Source organism: Sorex araneus, chromosome 2, assembly GCF_027595985.1.
Source record: "Sorex araneus isolate mSorAra2 chromosome 2, mSorAra2.pri, whole genome shotgun sequence".
Classification (NCBI taxonomy): domain Eukaryota; kingdom Metazoa; phylum Chordata; class Mammalia; order Eulipotyphla; family Soricidae; genus Sorex; species Sorex araneus.
In genome coordinates this window covers 77532846-77550086 of record NC_073303.1, presented here as the reverse complement: position 1 = coordinate 77550086, position 17241 = coordinate 77532846, and the positions used below count along the sequence as shown (strand labels likewise).

At 43.8% G+C, this 17241-nt stretch overlaps 1 protein-coding gene across 4 annotated transcripts in view; it reads right to left on the bottom strand.

Moving 5' to 3' along the window:
• Positions 1 to 17241, bottom strand: part of NCOA2 (nuclear receptor coactivator 2) — a 275814-nt gene that overhangs the window by 17252 nt on the left and 241321 nt on the right. For 3 of the 4 annotated variants that reach the window (XM_055124990.1, XM_012936071.2, XM_055124989.1), the window contains exons 12-16: positions 12283 to 12493; positions 9362 to 9568; positions 6087 to 6302; positions 2944 to 3073; positions 1212 to 1377 (exon numbers count right to left, since the gene is read on the bottom strand). In XM_055124990.1, the coding sequence (XP_054980965.1) occupies positions 1212 to 1377; positions 2944 to 3073; positions 6087 to 6302; positions 9362 to 9568; positions 12283 to 12493 (930 nt within the window). The remainder of the gene's footprint in view (positions 1 to 1211; positions 1378 to 2943; positions 3074 to 6086; positions 6303 to 9361; positions 9569 to 12282; positions 12494 to 17241) is intronic. The other variant, XM_055124991.1, reaches the window with a different exon arrangement.

Sequence of the window (17241 nt, the reverse complement as noted above, 5' to 3'; positions counted from 1 at the left end):
TCCCTGGTGATGCTCAGGGGACCATATGGGATGCTGGGATTCGAACCCAAGTCGGCCACGTGCAAGGCAAACGCCCTACCCGCTGTGCTATCGCTCCAGCCCCAAGGATGACATTTTCACATGTCACTTACATAAAAGTTAGGATGACAAAAGACTGGACGGCACATTCTAACTACCGCTAAAGCAAAGCAAATGAGCCACATGGGAAATAGTTAAACCCCATTTTCCTTACTTAATTTATTTCTAGTTGTTTTTCCCCGCCCCGTAACCTCAAGTCATTTCTTTCCATTCTGCTGCTCTCAATATGAACTGACATGTCTTAAACGCCCACTCCTGTCTGCTGCACTGTGGGAACGGTGACGAGACTATTTTGAATGCCTCGGAGGAGACGCCAAAGGCACTGCATCTCCTTTCTCAGAGACTCCTGCCACGTCATGTGTCCAAGAAGTAGATCGGACACTGGAAGGTGCTTTTTAGGAATAAAAAAAAGATGACTCACGTTGACTAGGGAGAAAGACGGCAGAGGGCCGTGAGAGCCTTTTCCAGGCGACTCTTCGCACAGTAAACCAGGATGCCTACCTCACATAAATTTAGCTCTGGAGCCAGAATCAAAAATTACTACATTATTTCATTAGATTATATTAGGCTACTTATTATATTATTGCAATAAAGTGCTCTCAAAATTGTTTTAAGTCACCAACTAATTACCAGGAGGAGGACAGCAAAATAAGCATCTAAGGTCAGCTTACTTCTCTGTATTTAAATATTCCCCAAATGACTGAGCTGAAACCACATCAGGGTTAAAATGCTTCATGAACTACCGCGACCCCACGGTCGTGTCTGCTAACTCATGGGCAAGGCACAACTGTTCTGGCACAAATGGCTTCTGTCACTAGCCCACAAATGTGTAACATGGCCATCGCAGAGCTGGTTTTTAAGGGTTCTAGGTCACAATTGCTTCCGCCTTGGCTTCTCTGGTCCCCGAGCCTGTGGACTCTTCCCTGATATCAGGGAGGCAGGACCCCGTCTCTCCTTCTGGCAGAACCCCTTGAAGGCCTTACTCGGTGCTTCCCATTCGTTGGATAAAAGTTCATGGGAAAGTAAGAAGGGGGCGGGGAGAGAAGCTCACCTGTGGGAAGGAGGTAAAAAGCTCCTAAAAGAACACGCTGTGGAAAATGGACATCCCGTATCCCGCAACCCATGGCACATACCTGGCTGACCAGCTCAGGTATTCCCAAGGCTCTATCGATCTCTTCCAGGCCATCGAAATTCCTCAAGGCCAAGTAGAGCTGGTCCAGAAGTGCTCCCTCGTCGCTTGGCGACTCGGCCGCAGGATGCGGACACAGCAGATCCTCTGGAGAGCTGCCAAACGGTTGCCTGAAAAGAGACAAACTTCACCTTGGGCCTGAGTCAACAGTTATCACCCTCCGAACCGAAGAAGAGATGCCCAGGGCCTCTGCAGTGAAATGATGCACCAGTTCAAACACAGCGCAGAACGACAGGCCCCGGTAACTGCCAACTCCGCCGTGAGGAAAGTGTCCTCTATGTCAAGGTGGTTTCAGTTCAACTAGGCGCCTTCCGTCAAAGACTGCTCGGATACTCAAGGCAAATCTAAGAGATGCTGGACCATGAAAGATTTAGGGAACGATGTTGAAAGACGGAATCACACAGATTCCAAATAAAATGCTGAGAAACTAAGAATGATCAGGCAAACAAGAATTTTTAAAAAATGACATACCTAACTGAAGAATAAGACAGATTCTCAAATTGATAGCACAGTGGGCAGGGCATTTGCTTTACAAGCAGCCAACCTGGGTTCGATTCCTTCGCCTCTCTTGGAGAGCCCGGCAAGCTACTGAGAGTATCCCGCCTGCATTGCAGAGCCTGGCAAGCTCCCCACGGTATATTCGATATGCTAAGAACAGTAACAACAAATCTCACAATGGAGATGTTACTGGTGCCCGATCGAGCAAATTGATGAACAACAGGACAACAGTGCTATAGTGATATATGTATGATTTCCCCCCCCTCTTTTTTTTTCTTTTTGGGTCACACCCGGCGATGCTCAGGGGTTATTCCTGGCTCATGCACTCAGGAATTACTCCTGGCGGTGTTCGGGGACCATATGGGATGCTGGGAATTGAACCCGGGTTGGCCATGTGCAAGGCAAACGCCCTACCCGCTGTGCTATTGCTCCAGTCCCCAATTTTTCCTTTTTTTTTTAAACTTTGTTTTAAAATTTTTAATGTGGCAAATATACCTAGCATAAAACCAGCCTATTCTTGTCGCTAGCTTGCTACTCTCTACTCATCAGGCTGAGCATTGTGCTGCTTTTGAAGGAAGGAGCCTCTGAGCCTCTGATCACGCTGCCTCTGCCAGCGTTTCTGCGTCTGACCACCTCTGCCTCTGGAACCTTTCTCTTCAGAACTCTGAAAGCTCTCTCAGTCACGCCCCCTGCACGTTCCCTTCTAATGTTTTATTTCTTGTATGGCATTTACAGTGTATACTGCCTGGCGTTATATACTCACAAATATATACTTATTATTGTACGTATTTAATTTTCCACCTAAACGGTAACTTTCTTAAAAAAAAGAAAAAACAAATAAAAAAATCCAAGAATGAAAGAAAGAGAAAATGGATGAGAAACAGCTTACGAAGAGATCCCAGGATCTAATTATGTGCTCCCTACCCAAGAGATCATAGTCTAAATATGTGAAAATTGAGTATCTGAAAGCAAACACTCAACTTCTGGGTTAGGTCTAAAATACAAGGAGTTTGGGGGCTGGAGAGGCCTGCATGCAGTCACTCTGGGTTGATTCCTGGGCCCTGCGTCCCGAGCCGAGAGCAACCCCTAGTGTGTGCCCCCAAACAGAACAACAATGGAGAAAAACCCATGGAATTCACCAAGTCCTGCTAAGGCGGACCCCTGTTCCCGGAGCTCACCTGTTCTGGCTGGCGAAGGAAGTCTGGTCAATCGGTAGGATGCTCTCGGGCCAAGGGGCGGTCTGGTTCGGAGGAGCTTGCTGCTGGCTATACTGAGGTCCCCCCATATTCATTTCTAGTTCAGAAGGCCCTAAAAAGGGGAAGAAAAATGATAAAAAGAAAAAAAAAATCAAAGAACTTGTAATCAGGGAATTATCTGCTTCTGTAATACAAAGTGAAATCCCTGTTGTACAGGAAGTGAAAAACAATTGGTGAAAATAATGAGAAAAAAATTTTTTTTATTCTGAAATAGAAACAAAGACAATATAAAATATCCAGGCTAATCACTCATGTCAGGGAATGATAGCACTGTAGTATTGTAGCACTGGTCCCAACGGTCATCGATTTGCTCAAGTGGGCACCAGTAACGTCTCCATCACGAGACTTGTTGTTGGCATATTGAATATGCCACAGGTAGCTTGCCAGGCTCTGTCATGCGGGCGGAATACTCTCCGTAGCTTGCTGGGCTCTCCAAGAGGGATGGAGGAATCGAACCCGGGTCACCCGCGTGCAAGGCAAATACCCTACCCGCTGTGCTATTGCTCCAGTCCAGGGAATGATAGAGACCAGCAATTCTAAAACTCTGGCGTGCAGATGTCTTTTAGGTCTTTAAAATCTTTTGTGGGGCTGGACAGATAGTAAAACAGGTAAGGTGTGTGCCTTGCACTTGGCCAACTCAGGTTTGATCCCTGGAATCCCACATGGACCCCCGAGCCAGGTCCTGGACCATACATTGGTTTTGGTTTATTGTTCTGGTTTTTGAGTCACAGCTGGTGGTGCTCAGGGGACCATGCAGGGGTGGGGATCAAATCCAGGTCTCAGGTAACTGAGCACTGGTCCAAGAGGGGTTGCTTTAAAGCACGTACTCCTCAGTACTACATCCTTTTAGCTCTTCATCAAAGAAAGAAGGGAGTCCTTTCTTTGATGAACGAGACTCAGTCGGTTGGGAAAACTAACTTGTTTTTGGGTTCTTATCACTAGTCTTCTTCCGTTATGCTATTTTTTCTGTTGAATTTGTGGCCTTTTGGGATTGATTAAAAATTAAGACAAATTCAGCTATGCAAAAGTTTATAGAGCCATACTTCAACCTTCAAAGCTAGGTACCCATGGGACTGGAGGGGAAGAGCACCTGCCTTGCACATGAACCACTTGAGTTTGATCTCTGGCACTTCATGTGATGCCCGAGCCTGCGGGAGTGATCCTGAGCACAGACCCAGGAGTAAGCTCTGAGCACTGCAGAGCTTATGTGTGGCCCAAAAAACCCACAGAAGTCAGGAAAAAAATAACATTTCTGTATTTAAGGAAGTTATTGTGCTGAATTTTTTTGTTTGCTTTTGGGCCAGAGCCAGTGATTCTTGCACTTAGAGATCACTTCGGGGGGTGCTCTGGGGAGCGTGTGGGATGCTGGGATTGAACTGGGTTTGCCACCTGCAAGGCTAATGTCCTGCCCACTGTCCTGCTCTGGCCCCTGATGCCTTTAAAATGAACACATTTACACATATTTTTAATCTGTTGGATTAACTTGCTTGGAAAACTAATGGTTTTCATGCCAGCCTCAAATTTTATGAATTTGTTTGGGAACTACTGATTAATTCTAAATACACTCAATGTAGAATGTCACCTCTCAAAAATAAAAGCTAAAAAGCCCAGTTAAATAACTGGGTAAGAAACTTGATGCTAGAGGCAGACTAGCTCTGTATCATCTTGTCAAAACAATTCTCCCATAGTTCCAACGATGATTTTAGTTCTTATCCACTGTGCAATACCTAAATATTAGGAAAAAGGTTTATAAACCTTAACTTATCAGAATTATGCCTAGGTGAGGAAAGTTAATATGTTGATAAGAAATAAGCTCAAGGGGCTGGAGTGATAGCACAGCGGGTAGGGCGTTTGCCTTGCACGCGGCCAACCCGGGTTCGAATGCCAGCATCCCATATGGTCCCCTGAGCACCGCCAGGAGTAACTCCTGAGTGCAGAGCCAGGAGCAACCCCTGTGCATCGCTGGGTGTGACCCAAAAAGAAAAAAAATAAGAAAAAAAAAAGAAATAAGCTCAAGGGTAAGTGAGGTTGAACAAGGGTTAAGATGCTTGTTGCTTTGCATGTGGTCGACCCTAGTTCGAGCCCTGGCACATAAATAAATAGTCCTTAAGCAGAGCCAGAAATAAGCCCCAAGTGCCATGGGTGTGGCCCCAAACCTAACATGCTCCCTAGCCCCCACGCCTGCAAAGAAACTCAAGTATGATCTGTGTAGAATTTTTGTTTTTCCAACAACAGCATGACTGATACATAAATTCAATCTTTATATGACTCAGGTTTCGGTATATTTGCGGAACTGTATAATCAGCACCATAATCACTTTTAGAATGTTTTAAAAAGGTAAACATATTAGTTTCATTTCTCTTACTGTGGGGGAGTGGGAATGTCAGGCTACATATGGCTATTCTCAGGTTTTACTCCTGCCTCTGTGCTCAGGCATCACTCCTGGTGGGCTTGGGGGACCATAAGAGTGCTGTGGGCTGAACTGGGGTTAGTGACATGCAAGGCCTGTGTCTTAGTTCGTGTATTAGCGCTTCAGTCCTCTTTTAACTGCCGAAGCATCTCTCCAGCTCAGACCATGACTTCCCGCACCATGGGAACTGTATCCAAACAGAATCCTAGTGAGCCTCACATTCTGTGAGCTCAGACCTTGTTCCTTCAGTGAAGACCTGGGGCAGGAGATTAGGTCATTGAGGGTAGTGCCCAGGCATTTGCGTTTTCGGCCCTGGGATGATTCTGAGGAAGGAGCCACTGTCTCACGGAAACACCTCTTTAAAATATCATATACATACTATTTGTAGTGTGACTCGAATTCACTAGCAGCCAAAGTTAGCTAATTTAAATGAAACAAGACATCACAAATGCAGCTGATCTGTTTAAGCAACTAGAAAGCCTCTGCGACTCTATGATTCTCATCAGGTTCCAGTAAAATCTCATTGATGACAGCTTGGTAAAGGGGGATTACTCAAACCACTCATTAGGGAGGTCTTGAAAGAACTTACGGAGCTGCTATGTCTCCCAAGAAAGCTTACACAGTCAAAAGCGAACAAGCACTGAAACTCGCTTACCTATATTCATGACCTGAGACTGAAGCATCTGCCTTTGGCCAGGCTGGCTGTTGGGCCTCATCGGGATGCTGGCTGTGGGGTTCCGAATCATACCTCCTTGGATCGGCCGGTTCATGGCACTGCTGGTGGCCGCACAGGTGACTCGCACAGCGGAATTCTGTGGGACCCATTCTCCTGAGGGCATTGCGGGCCGAGCAGCATTACTGCCCATCATTCCTGCGGGGGAAGCAGAGAGACCTGAGAGATGCAGCAGCTGAAAACATGATCAGCGTGAACACCAGGCAACCTGACTCTGCACAAGATCATCATGCTCTAACACACAGCTCAATAGCTACTGCCCTCTCGGGGACAGGTGTGGGCCCTGGGCTAAGACATGAGAACGGGCAAGTAGTCCAAAGTTCTTCAGAGCATGAGCTTGCCACTCTATAGTTCAGAAAAGCTGTTAAAGTCGTTCCCATATGTACTTAGAAACAGGTGCTGTGGTGTGTGGATAAACCCAACTTCCTTCCTCAGGAAGTGAATCACATTAGCAGACACACACGTCAAACCCTTTACTTTCCAAACAGGGGGTGAGGTTAAGAGGAGTGAGGTAAAAGGCGATGATCAATATTCGAACTCTAAGCCAAAATCACGGTGAACGCTCCCTGAGGCTTATGCGAGACTTTCAGATCCCTGAATCCCTGTCAGAGTGTCATTTGTTAAGCTTCAAAATTGAAGAAGGCAGCTTACAAAGCGCGGGGGGAGAATCCTAGCCTTTACTACTGCTCTGTGTGGCCAACAGAGGCAGGGCAACTCCTTCTGTCCTGCACAGGCCTCCCTCGACAGAGCTAGGCCGGGGCAGGCCAGACCCGCAGGAACTCTTCTCTACTGAGATGTCAGCAGCTCTCGGATGGAACAGCAGTAACAGCACAACACTGTCAGCCTTATAAAATGTCTGTTCTGCCTGGCCTTGCCTCTGGGACGCCAGTAATGGACTTGATATCTTTTTTTTTTTTTTAATTAGTTTTTGGGCCATATTTGGCTGTGCTCAGGGCTTACTCCTGGCAGGCTCACAGGATCGTATGAGGTATTGGGGATCGAGCCGGGGTTGGATGTGTGCAGGGCAAGGGCCTTACCTGCTGGACTGTCTGTCTAACCCTAGACTTGATATTCTTCAAGGGACAACTACAAGTGAGCGTCCTTCATTTTGAAGTATTTAATGGTGGGTACATGAAAGTTCTGCTTTCAAAGACATGCCTTATTTTCATTTCATTATGATGAAATCTAGTTGAAATGGGGGTATGGTAAAGAAACAGAGGAAGCAAGCACTGTGGGGCTTTCACTAGTAAAATGAAAAACGTGTTGGGATGATTGAGAATATTACATATAATTGGTCATGCTGGTCAAGTCAGAATAATAACAGAAATTTAAAATTTTTCTTCTGACATTAAAGTTGGAGTATGTGAAGATATTATGGCAGAAAAGGCACTTTGCTTTTCCAGAAACCTATAGTTTAAGTAATGCAACAAAATTATAATCCTGGAGGGCAGCAGAAAATGAATCGTTCGTAATTCATCAGTATGAAGGCAGGCAAGTCTCTGTCAGCCTGTGTCTCTTTCTAAAAGCAGAAGCATTACAAGATTTTCATCACCTGGACTGGCTGCCTACATCTGTGGTTTCTGTTTGTTTTCGGGCCACACCTGGTGATGCCTAGGGGCTACTCCTGGCTCTGCACTCAGGAATCACTTTTGGCGGATGCTTGGAGGACCATATGGAATGCCTGGGATTGAACTGGGTAGGCTGTGTGCAAGGCAAGAGCCCTACCCACTATACTACCCCTCTCGCCCTCGATGCCTACATCTGAACGCAGGTGTATCCTCAAATCCCTATTTAGGCTTTACAGAAGAACCCATCTTCTTGTTGGGTTAAGGGACCATGGTGATGGGAAATAGACACTCCGGTGAAGGGCGTGGTGCTAGAATGTTCTATGTAAGAAACTCTACCATTAACAGTACCGTAAATCACGGTGCCTGAAAAAGATGAACAAAAAACACCCAGTCTTCTTTTACTTTGCTAATAAGGAGTCACCCCATATGATTAATTTGCTCCTTTTCTGTTAGAGAATTTTGTATCAATCAACACTTTAATGTAAATAAACAATGTCTTAAAAATAAGTGCAAATGAATCTTAAAATACAAAATTTACATGGCATTCTTTCTATAAATATACAAACTAGTGAAGTAGTCAGTGCCTGACACATGTAGAAAGTAGCAGAGAAAAAATATTTGACTTGATGAAGAAACAAATAAATCATTCTAATGTATCAAGGTTCATACTTTCCATGAACCATTAACAACAGACTGGGATTAAAGATCCAGCTTTTCCTGTTACAACAGACTCTAATTTTCAATGAATTTTTAAAATAAATACAACATGTATGCAATGATCATAAACTAAGTTTTTTTTTTTAAAAAAACCATTTAACTGCCCACAGATATGTTCTTTTAACCATAGCTATTTTTCTCAATGCCTTTCCCCAGTCTGCTCTTTAGGCTAAGGGCGGAAGCCCCTAGCCGTGAGCGGCACCTCACCAGAAAGCCCGGTGTCCTGCTCTGTGTTAGGCAGATGACATCAGGTGCAGGGCATGGTGCCACCGCAGTCAGTGCTGCTGCAGCGGTTTTGAGCCTGGTAATGTGGCAGATGCTAGGACAGCGACTACCACTGAGGACATGTCCTTGGGCCACTTGGTAGCACACCTTAAGTGAGCACAGGTCAGGGTCCAAACCACATCACAGGAAATTTCACAGCAAATTTTCAAAAATGAAGCCCAGCTCATTATTTAGGCGAGGCATTCTACCATTAAAGCCCTTTATTATTTCTTGGAATGAGACCTTTCCGTTTATGGATCAATAAAGGTTGGATTTTACACCTGATTTCTGAAATTTTCCAAATACAAATCATCAATGAAGTCTTGGGCTTATCAGAGCAAGTCTATCACACGAACCTAGCAACTACCAAATTATCTTATACATAGTGCTGCAATGTCTAGGACAGTAAGTGAAATAGGACGAATGACTGGAAATTTCATAACCATAATCATCACAGAATAAAATACTTTCTGATGCTTCAATATGCCACCTTTACAGTGCAAATTTATAGAATCCTTATTATGATCAAATATTAGTTTTTAACAATCAAAAAAATCGACTTCAAATATTCCACTAGTTTGATGTGGATGAAAACATCACTTTATTAAATAACCCACCAATAAAGTAACAGTGTATTTGAGCCCTTACCTGTACTACTGTTCCCTAAATTTCCTTGGTTTCCTATCATCCCTTGGTTACCCATCATTCCTGGCTGAGGAATCACTGAGTAGGGACTATTGTTTCTGATTGGTGGGAAAGGTCCAGCACCAGTTGGGCTTTGCAATGTGATGTCAAGTGGTAAATTCTGGTTTGGCAATAACCTGCCCAGTTGCCCTGGTCGTGGGTTACTAAAAGCTAAGGAGAAAACAAATGAAAATTGAAGGTTAATATAGAGTAATGGAAAAGAAGGGTAGCAGAAGTAGTGTTCAGGGGAAATGTCCTCTGTAAAATAACAAAGATATGCACACCGGGGATCACCTACCTACATAAAAGACAGATTCATCAACAATATAAACACGCAGTAACACAATGAAGGCTCAGTCTAATTAGCAGGCTTCAACTTTGATTCTTGACCATTTTCTGAAATACGACACATTTTCTGTACTAATGCTAATTTTCAATATTCGATGAATCTGCTATGCGAACTACTAAAAAGCATTGTTTACAAAATTGCTCCTGCTATTCGATTCTGCTTTATCTCAGGTACATAGCTATCATCTTTTGCACAGCACCAGACCAGACACATGTGGTTTGGGCATTTGAGTATTTCTGGTTTGGGGAGGTGGGGGGGTAGGGGAGGGGTGGTCGGAGGAGGCTCCCCCTCACAATGTTCAGGGGGCCCAGGGGTCCTCTCTTGGCATGATTCTGTCGACCAGTTTGAAGAGATACTCCCTGGGCCAGCTGATGAAGCAGTGTTAGAGCTCAGAGGTCACACCCGGCGATGCTCAGGTGTGCGAGACGAGGGAAGGGGTGCATGGTGCCAGGATGGAACGCAGGGGCCTATGTGTTCAGCCTTTCAGGACTCTTTTTGGCCGAGAGCATCACGTCTTTTATTTTCCTCAGGGGCACCCAGCTGAGCCCAGGGCCCTGCCGGTGGTGCCAGGGCAGGAAGCTGCGTGCGTAGCTGCGTGGCATACCTGCTGTGCTCAGGCTCTGGCCCTGCAACATTTCTAATTTTTTTTCTTTTTGGTTTCTGGGTCACACCCAGTGGTGCTCAGGATTTGCTCCTGGCTCTTTGCCCAAAGTTTACTCCTGGCAGGCTCAGGGGACCCTATGGGGTGCCAAGGATCGAACCTGGGTCAGCTGTGTGCAAGGCAAACGACCTACCTGCTGTACTATTGCTCTGGCCCCTAGAGAATAATTTATTCAGTGTTTTTCCTGGGAGCAAATGAGGTCAAAAGCAGCTTTTCCCAGCTGGAATTAAATTCTTAAAGTGTGAACTCAGCTCTCTGAAGTCAGTAATAAGTTAAAGCTTTAGGGCCCTACTGAATTTTCTCGAAGTGGTTCCTTTAAATTCCACAGAGATCTGAAATGATTTTTATGGTTAGTTAATAAGAACTTATTAATGTTTCAAGCACTGTATGACCATAGAGATAGTCATTTGATGATATTTGAGTTTTCAAAGTCCTGCATGCTGTCAATCCTGGTTCAGTCCTTCGCACCACAGGGTCCTCCAAACACTGTTAGCAGTGCAAGGATGCCCAGGCTCAGCTAGGTGGCCAAAAATGGCTGACGGGGCCCCTGGTCTCCTGGGCACCCCGGGAGGTCCCCTCATCGGCCCCTGCCACCAGCAAAGTAGATACACAATAAGTTACAATTTATAGAACTTAAAATGTCACATACTTTATATTCTATTAATTAAATAAAGTGTAAAATTGAGCAATAAGCAAAGAATAAGTTCTTATCAATAACAGAAATAAGCTATTTAGAAGAATCAGGGCCTGGGATGGAAGTTAAGTGCATGGTTAATTCTCTGGCTGCTATTCAATAATCTAATCCATCAGGAGGCACAGGGAGAGGAGAAGCCATGAACTCCCGGGGAGCCCTTCATCCATGTTCTGGTCTGAAGAGTAAGCCGTCGTGTATTTCCTGCTCACTCACTCTGCGAGCTCTCACACAGTCTACGAGTAATCAACCATTCTCTAAGAAACAGGCAGATTTGAGAAATAAGAAATAAAATTTCACCTTTGTTTCATTTTTCACTTTTTTTTTTTTGGTTTTTGGGTCACATTTGGAGATGCACAGGGGTTACTCCTGGCTCATGCACTCAAGAATCACTCCTGGCGGTGCTCAGGGGACCATATGGGATGCTGGGAATCAAACCCGGGTCGGCTGCGTGCAAGGCAATGCACTACCCGCTGTGCTATTGCTCCAGCCCCTCATTTTTCACTTTTTAGGAAGATCTATATTCCTTTGAGGAAAGGTCTATAATTAAAGATATTATATGATCTGGCTGATGGCCTCCATTTCAGGTTTGAGCACTGAGCTGAGCAGTAAGTCAACTGTACTTGGACAGGAAATTCTCTTCATTAATTTACATTGTGGAATTTTTTTGTTTGTAGAGTGTGCCCTAGGTACAGAACAGATCTGTGCGTTAAAGATTTTGCCTCAAAATTTCTGGATAATTTTAGTAATTATAAGGTTTTTAAACTGTCTATAGTGTTCACCTTATATTTAATATTATTCCTAAAAAGTCAGTATATTAGTTTTCTATATTTTAAGTGTTGAAGTATACGTGAAAACACATATAATAATCTATTTTAAACTCCACTTACAAGACAGTAATTTAAAAGGGATGTTTGACAACCATCTAAAGAACTTAACTAACAATGATGTGGGTCAGTTTCATTCTACATTGATCAGAAGGACTGGCAGCGAAGCGTTGGAAAGCCACGCTCAGGAGAATTCATTCTGAAAACTGTTTTCAAGGACCAGAACAGTAGATGGTGCTATTTGACCGCAAAATCCCTCGACGTGACTAAGCTGTTTGTGTCAGATTTTAACAATCCTATCGACGATGTAACTCTACATGGAAATTTCTTGGCATAACTATCATATCTCATACTCACTGCTCTGTGAAATTCGCAATGCTGCTTTCTGGGTTCCAACAGGTGTGACCGGGCTGTTTTCCGCCGTGAGCTGCATGAGATCATTGATGATGGCTTGCTTGTCAACGGATCCAGCCGGGGCGCCTGGCCTCGTGTCTGGGAAAAGCTGTGGCAATTGACTATTCTGCAAATCATCCAAAATCTCCTCCAAGTTGTCCAGCTCACTGCCAGGCTGCAGTTAACAAACAGAAGAGTTTATCCACTCCCACTTCCCAAGTGGGCACGGGCCCACTGACAATTACAGGCCAAGTGACACAGGTGCCACATGGCCAGACAAAATCTGCAGATCAGGCCTCACAGTGAACCCAACACCTTTTAATAAGTGTCACTGACAAAGGACGAATAACTAATTTCTTGGTCCTTAATGTCCTCAGCTGCAAAAGAGAGAGATGACAGAATTAGAAATAAAGCTGTCTTCCAGCATTGTGAGTCACTGGCTGTTTATAAATTCCTCTCTATTTTATGCTAATCGTTCACTTAATCATGAGTGTGCACGTTTCTAAGTAACTAAGCATGTATGAAGACGTAAGAGTCCAGGTCTGGATTCTGTGGTTGTCCTCCTAAGAAATAAAAATAACTGGCAGAAAATAGAAAATCCATACTAAATGGTTATTTCCCTTTATTGTTTTGCTTTATTTGGTGCTGGTGGCCAACCTCGGGGCTGACCAAACCCAGAGCTGGCCAGTGGAGGTTTCCTTTAAATCCTTTCTTTTCCTTCCCTAAGAGCAGGAGGGAAAATGAGAAAAAAAACTTGAGGTAACCATGAACTAGCTAAGCATGGCCTTTTCAATTTGGTGGTGTTTTTCCTCCCCTGCTTGTACTTTCAATTTCAAATGACACTGGCTTTCTTCGTCTCTAGCAGCTTAGGTAACAAAAGGTATGAAAGCAAGATTAAAAACAAGTTGTTCCCAAATATAGCCTCTATTAACCTGATTTCTCAGAAGCCAGAAAAATGTTTCAGGGCTCTTTCCCTTTTAAAAATACTTTCATCATTTCAATTATTACCATTAAGACAGTAAGGTAAATATCATATGCATTTCCTGTCTAATACTTTTCTTTAGAAAGTCCAACTCATATTGTTTTAGATGTATAATATTAAAAAGCAGACAATGTCAACCACACAAGTAAATGAATAAGTTTAGTGCTAGATTACTTTCTACTAAAGAGAGTGGCAAAAGTGATTCTCTTAATGTGTAGGTGGAAAAACATAAGTTAGGCAATTTCCCCAAAGTTACTGGTCGGACCGTGAATCTTTGACTATGACTAATCCTTTTGTCTATGCTGGTAATTCAAACAGAAATCACAGAAATCACTTATGTCTGATATGAGACAGGCTTAGAGCTGAAAGACAATTTCTGTTCACCAAGTAAAGGCTGAATTTGCTATGCTTCTGCAATTTATGGCAGATGTACTATCCATATACAAAGTCTTTTTGACTGGACAAGTTGGGAAAGGTAAGTATAGAGTGACATTTTGTTTCTTTGTACAGAGCCAACAAGCTTAGCAATAACTTGGGAGATCCATTTTTCAGGAATTTCTATTGCAATGTCAGAGCAATTACAAGACCATTTTCTTGTTTAGTTTAGCTCTCCATTTTTGGCAAAACAGGGATGCCAGAAGTATGGGAAGAGAAGTATCGAAGTTAAGGGTTAGCTTCCAGAGTGAGCAGGAAAAAGCATAAGGAAACACAGACAAAATAATCCTTAAAATTTAGGAAGGCAGGAATGTGTCCTGGTGACAGAGTGCATGCTTACACATGTGAGGCCCGAGGTTTGATGCCTGGCACCATAAAGAAGCAAGATGAAAACCAAACAAAAAGCTCCTTAAGAATCTTGGATATCCCTTACAAAAAGCGACACTATTCATTTTCCCTCCAGAGTGAAAGCACATCATGGATTATTAAGCTGAGGCCTAAATGACACGGAAGATGGAGGGGTCACGTGCTTTTAGTAAGTTTGTAGCTACATTTTCACACTTTTTTTTTTTTTTTTTTGCTTTTTGGGTCACACCTGGCGATGCACAGGGGTTACTCCTGGCTCTGCACTCAGGAATTACCCCTGGCCGTGCTCAGGGGACCATATGGGATGCTGGGATTAGAACCCGGGTCAGCCAAGTGCAAGGCAAACACCCTACCCGCTGTGTTCTCTCTCCAGCCCTATTTTCACACTTTTAAGAGTTCTAAGAGAATCAAAATCTACACTCTGGTCACCCAACTCAAGATCGTTTCACTAGGTATTTGGTTAATTATGGCAACACTCCGCATTATTGAAATGACTTCCTGTTCTCTCTCCCCCTCTTTTTTCTTTCTTCTCTGGAATGCATATAGATGACTTTGTATAAGTTCATTTCCACTGTAAGTCTGCTTTTTATCATCTTTTACTGAGTACATTTGGTCTAAACATTTAACATTAAAACAGTTCTTTTTTTCCAAGCTGTGCCTGCAACATAATTATTGACACAGATCATCCTGATGAATTTCTTTCACTAAACTGGGCTGGAGCGATAGCACAGCAGGTAGGGCGTTTGCCTCGCACACAGCCAATCCAGGTTTGATTCCTCTGTCCCTCTTGGAGAGCCTGGCAAGCTACCGAGAGTATCCCGCCCGCACAGCAGAGTCTGGCAAGCTACCCGTGGAGTATTCGCTATGCCAAAAACTGTAACAAGTCTCACAATGGAGATGTTACTGGTGCCTGCTTGAGCAAATTGATGGACAACAGGACGACAGTGCTACAGTGCGTACTGATCTGCAATTAAAAAATATTGATATTCTTCTAGCTGGGTGATAAAAGTAGCTAGAAATAAGAGGTTTTAATACGTTGCAAAGTTTATTGCTGTCTCATTAAAGCAAGTTTCTCCACAAAAATGTTACCTCACATACACTACTTAAAAAGTGGTCCTTCAGGTAATTCTGAGTGGAGAAGAGAGAAATGGGCTGTAACAAGTAGCAAGCTGCTATTATTCAGGAGGGGCATACCCACTGGGCCCAGGGGTTACTCCTGGTTAAATCCTTTGTGTGTTGGGGTTATGTTCCTGACAGTGCTCATGGAACCATGTGAACCTGAAGTTGCTTCCTGAAGATGCTTTGCAGATCCCAGATATATGTGAAAGAAGACTTTCACAGTGCAGATTAGTAAACATCTGGGCTAGTCTTCACCTTTTACCTGTTTTGGGGTCACACCTGGCAATGCTCAAGGCTCACTCCTGGCAGTGCTCGGGGACCATATGGGATGCTCAAGATGGAACCTTGGCTGTGTGCAAGGCAAGCACCCTACCTGCTGTACTAACACTGTGATCCCATCTCACCTTTTACCTCTAGCTTTTCCTGTTACACAGACAAAACTTTACTTTGAGCCATATTTATTTATTTATTTATTTAATTGCTTGCTTTTTGGGTCGCACCCGGCGATGCTCAGGGGTTACTCCTGGCTTTGCGCTCAGGAATTACTCCTGGCGGTGCTCAGGGGACCATATGGGATGCTGGGAATTGAACCCGGGTCAGTCGCGTGCAAGGCAAATGCCCTACCCGCTGTACTATTGCTCCACCCCCAACTTCGAGCCATCTTTAAGAGAAAAATAACTATCAAATTGTTTCAAAGAATTCTAATGATGGGATTTTTCACTTTGATTTTCATTTGGGGCCTCCCAAGAGTTGCTCTGGAGGCAACACCCACCAAGATGCAAGTGGGCCAGCTGGTCCAATGCACAGGCTGACTCCAGGCCAACACTGGCGGTGCTTGGGGGCCACGCAATGTTGTGTTCAGACCCGTGACGCAACTCGTGCCAGGCAGGTGCCCCTGGGCTATCCCTCCGGGCCCAGGATTTGTGAGTCTTCCTTTATAATGCAGCGTCTAATGAAGTTAAAGAGTCTTAATGTTATGTGTATATGCTGATGCTAGAATCAACTGATTACTTGTTATTTTGAAAACTCTATAGTTTTGGGTTTCAGGTCCACACCTGGTGGTGCTCAGAGGTTACTCCCGGCAGAGCGAAGGGTGGAATCCAGGCCTCGCACATACAAAACATTCACTCCAGTCCACAGAGTTAGCTCCCTGCCCCAATTTATTATTTTTCAATTTCAATCATTAAAAAAAAATCACAAAAATTAATTTTCTCCGACTTTGATCTGAATTGGGGTGGGGGTGTTGGGCTGTGCCTGGTATTCCTGTCTCTGCTCAGGAAATCACGTGTGGTAAGGGGGCACTGGGGCAGGGTTGGTCATACGAAAGGCACACCTCCCCCCAAACCGTGTACTATCGCCAGCACTCTTGACTTTTATTTTTACTGTTTTTAAAATTGTTTTTCTTTTTTTTTAAGTGTTTGGGTCACACTCGGCTATACTCAGGGGACCATACGGGGTGCTACGGACTGCATGCAGGTACTTGCAAAGCATGGGTCCGATTTACTATCTCTCAGGCTCCTCATTTTTGCTATTTTAAGAGTTGGTCAAATTCAACCGTGTAGCAGTCTATCTGTGACAAGTATTTAAGAGGGTTAGGCAGAACTGCTCTGTGTTACATTCCAAAGAGAAATCGAATCTTTGGAGACCCCTAGCTGTGGACATTATTTGAATGTACTTAACTCAGCATAAGAATAAGTATTATGAAACGGTCCCTACTAAAGATAACATTGCCTTGTCTGTGTTTTTTTTGTCAATTTTTGGAGTATATTAAATCTAACGATCTAATTGTCTTAAATTTACTTTAAATGTTCTCCAAGGAGATCAAGTTCAGAATGTCTATACCCCTTCAGATACTTAGCAATAAAATCTGATGACTACGGCATTTTCTTCTTCTGTAGTCATGCAAGTTTTGGAAGGGATGGATTTGATCACATTAAGTTTCTGATCAAACATTTCCTCTCCGAAATTTTTGTAAGCTTTAATTCTCATCAAAAGTTCTTCTTGTCCCTATCCACTTTGTT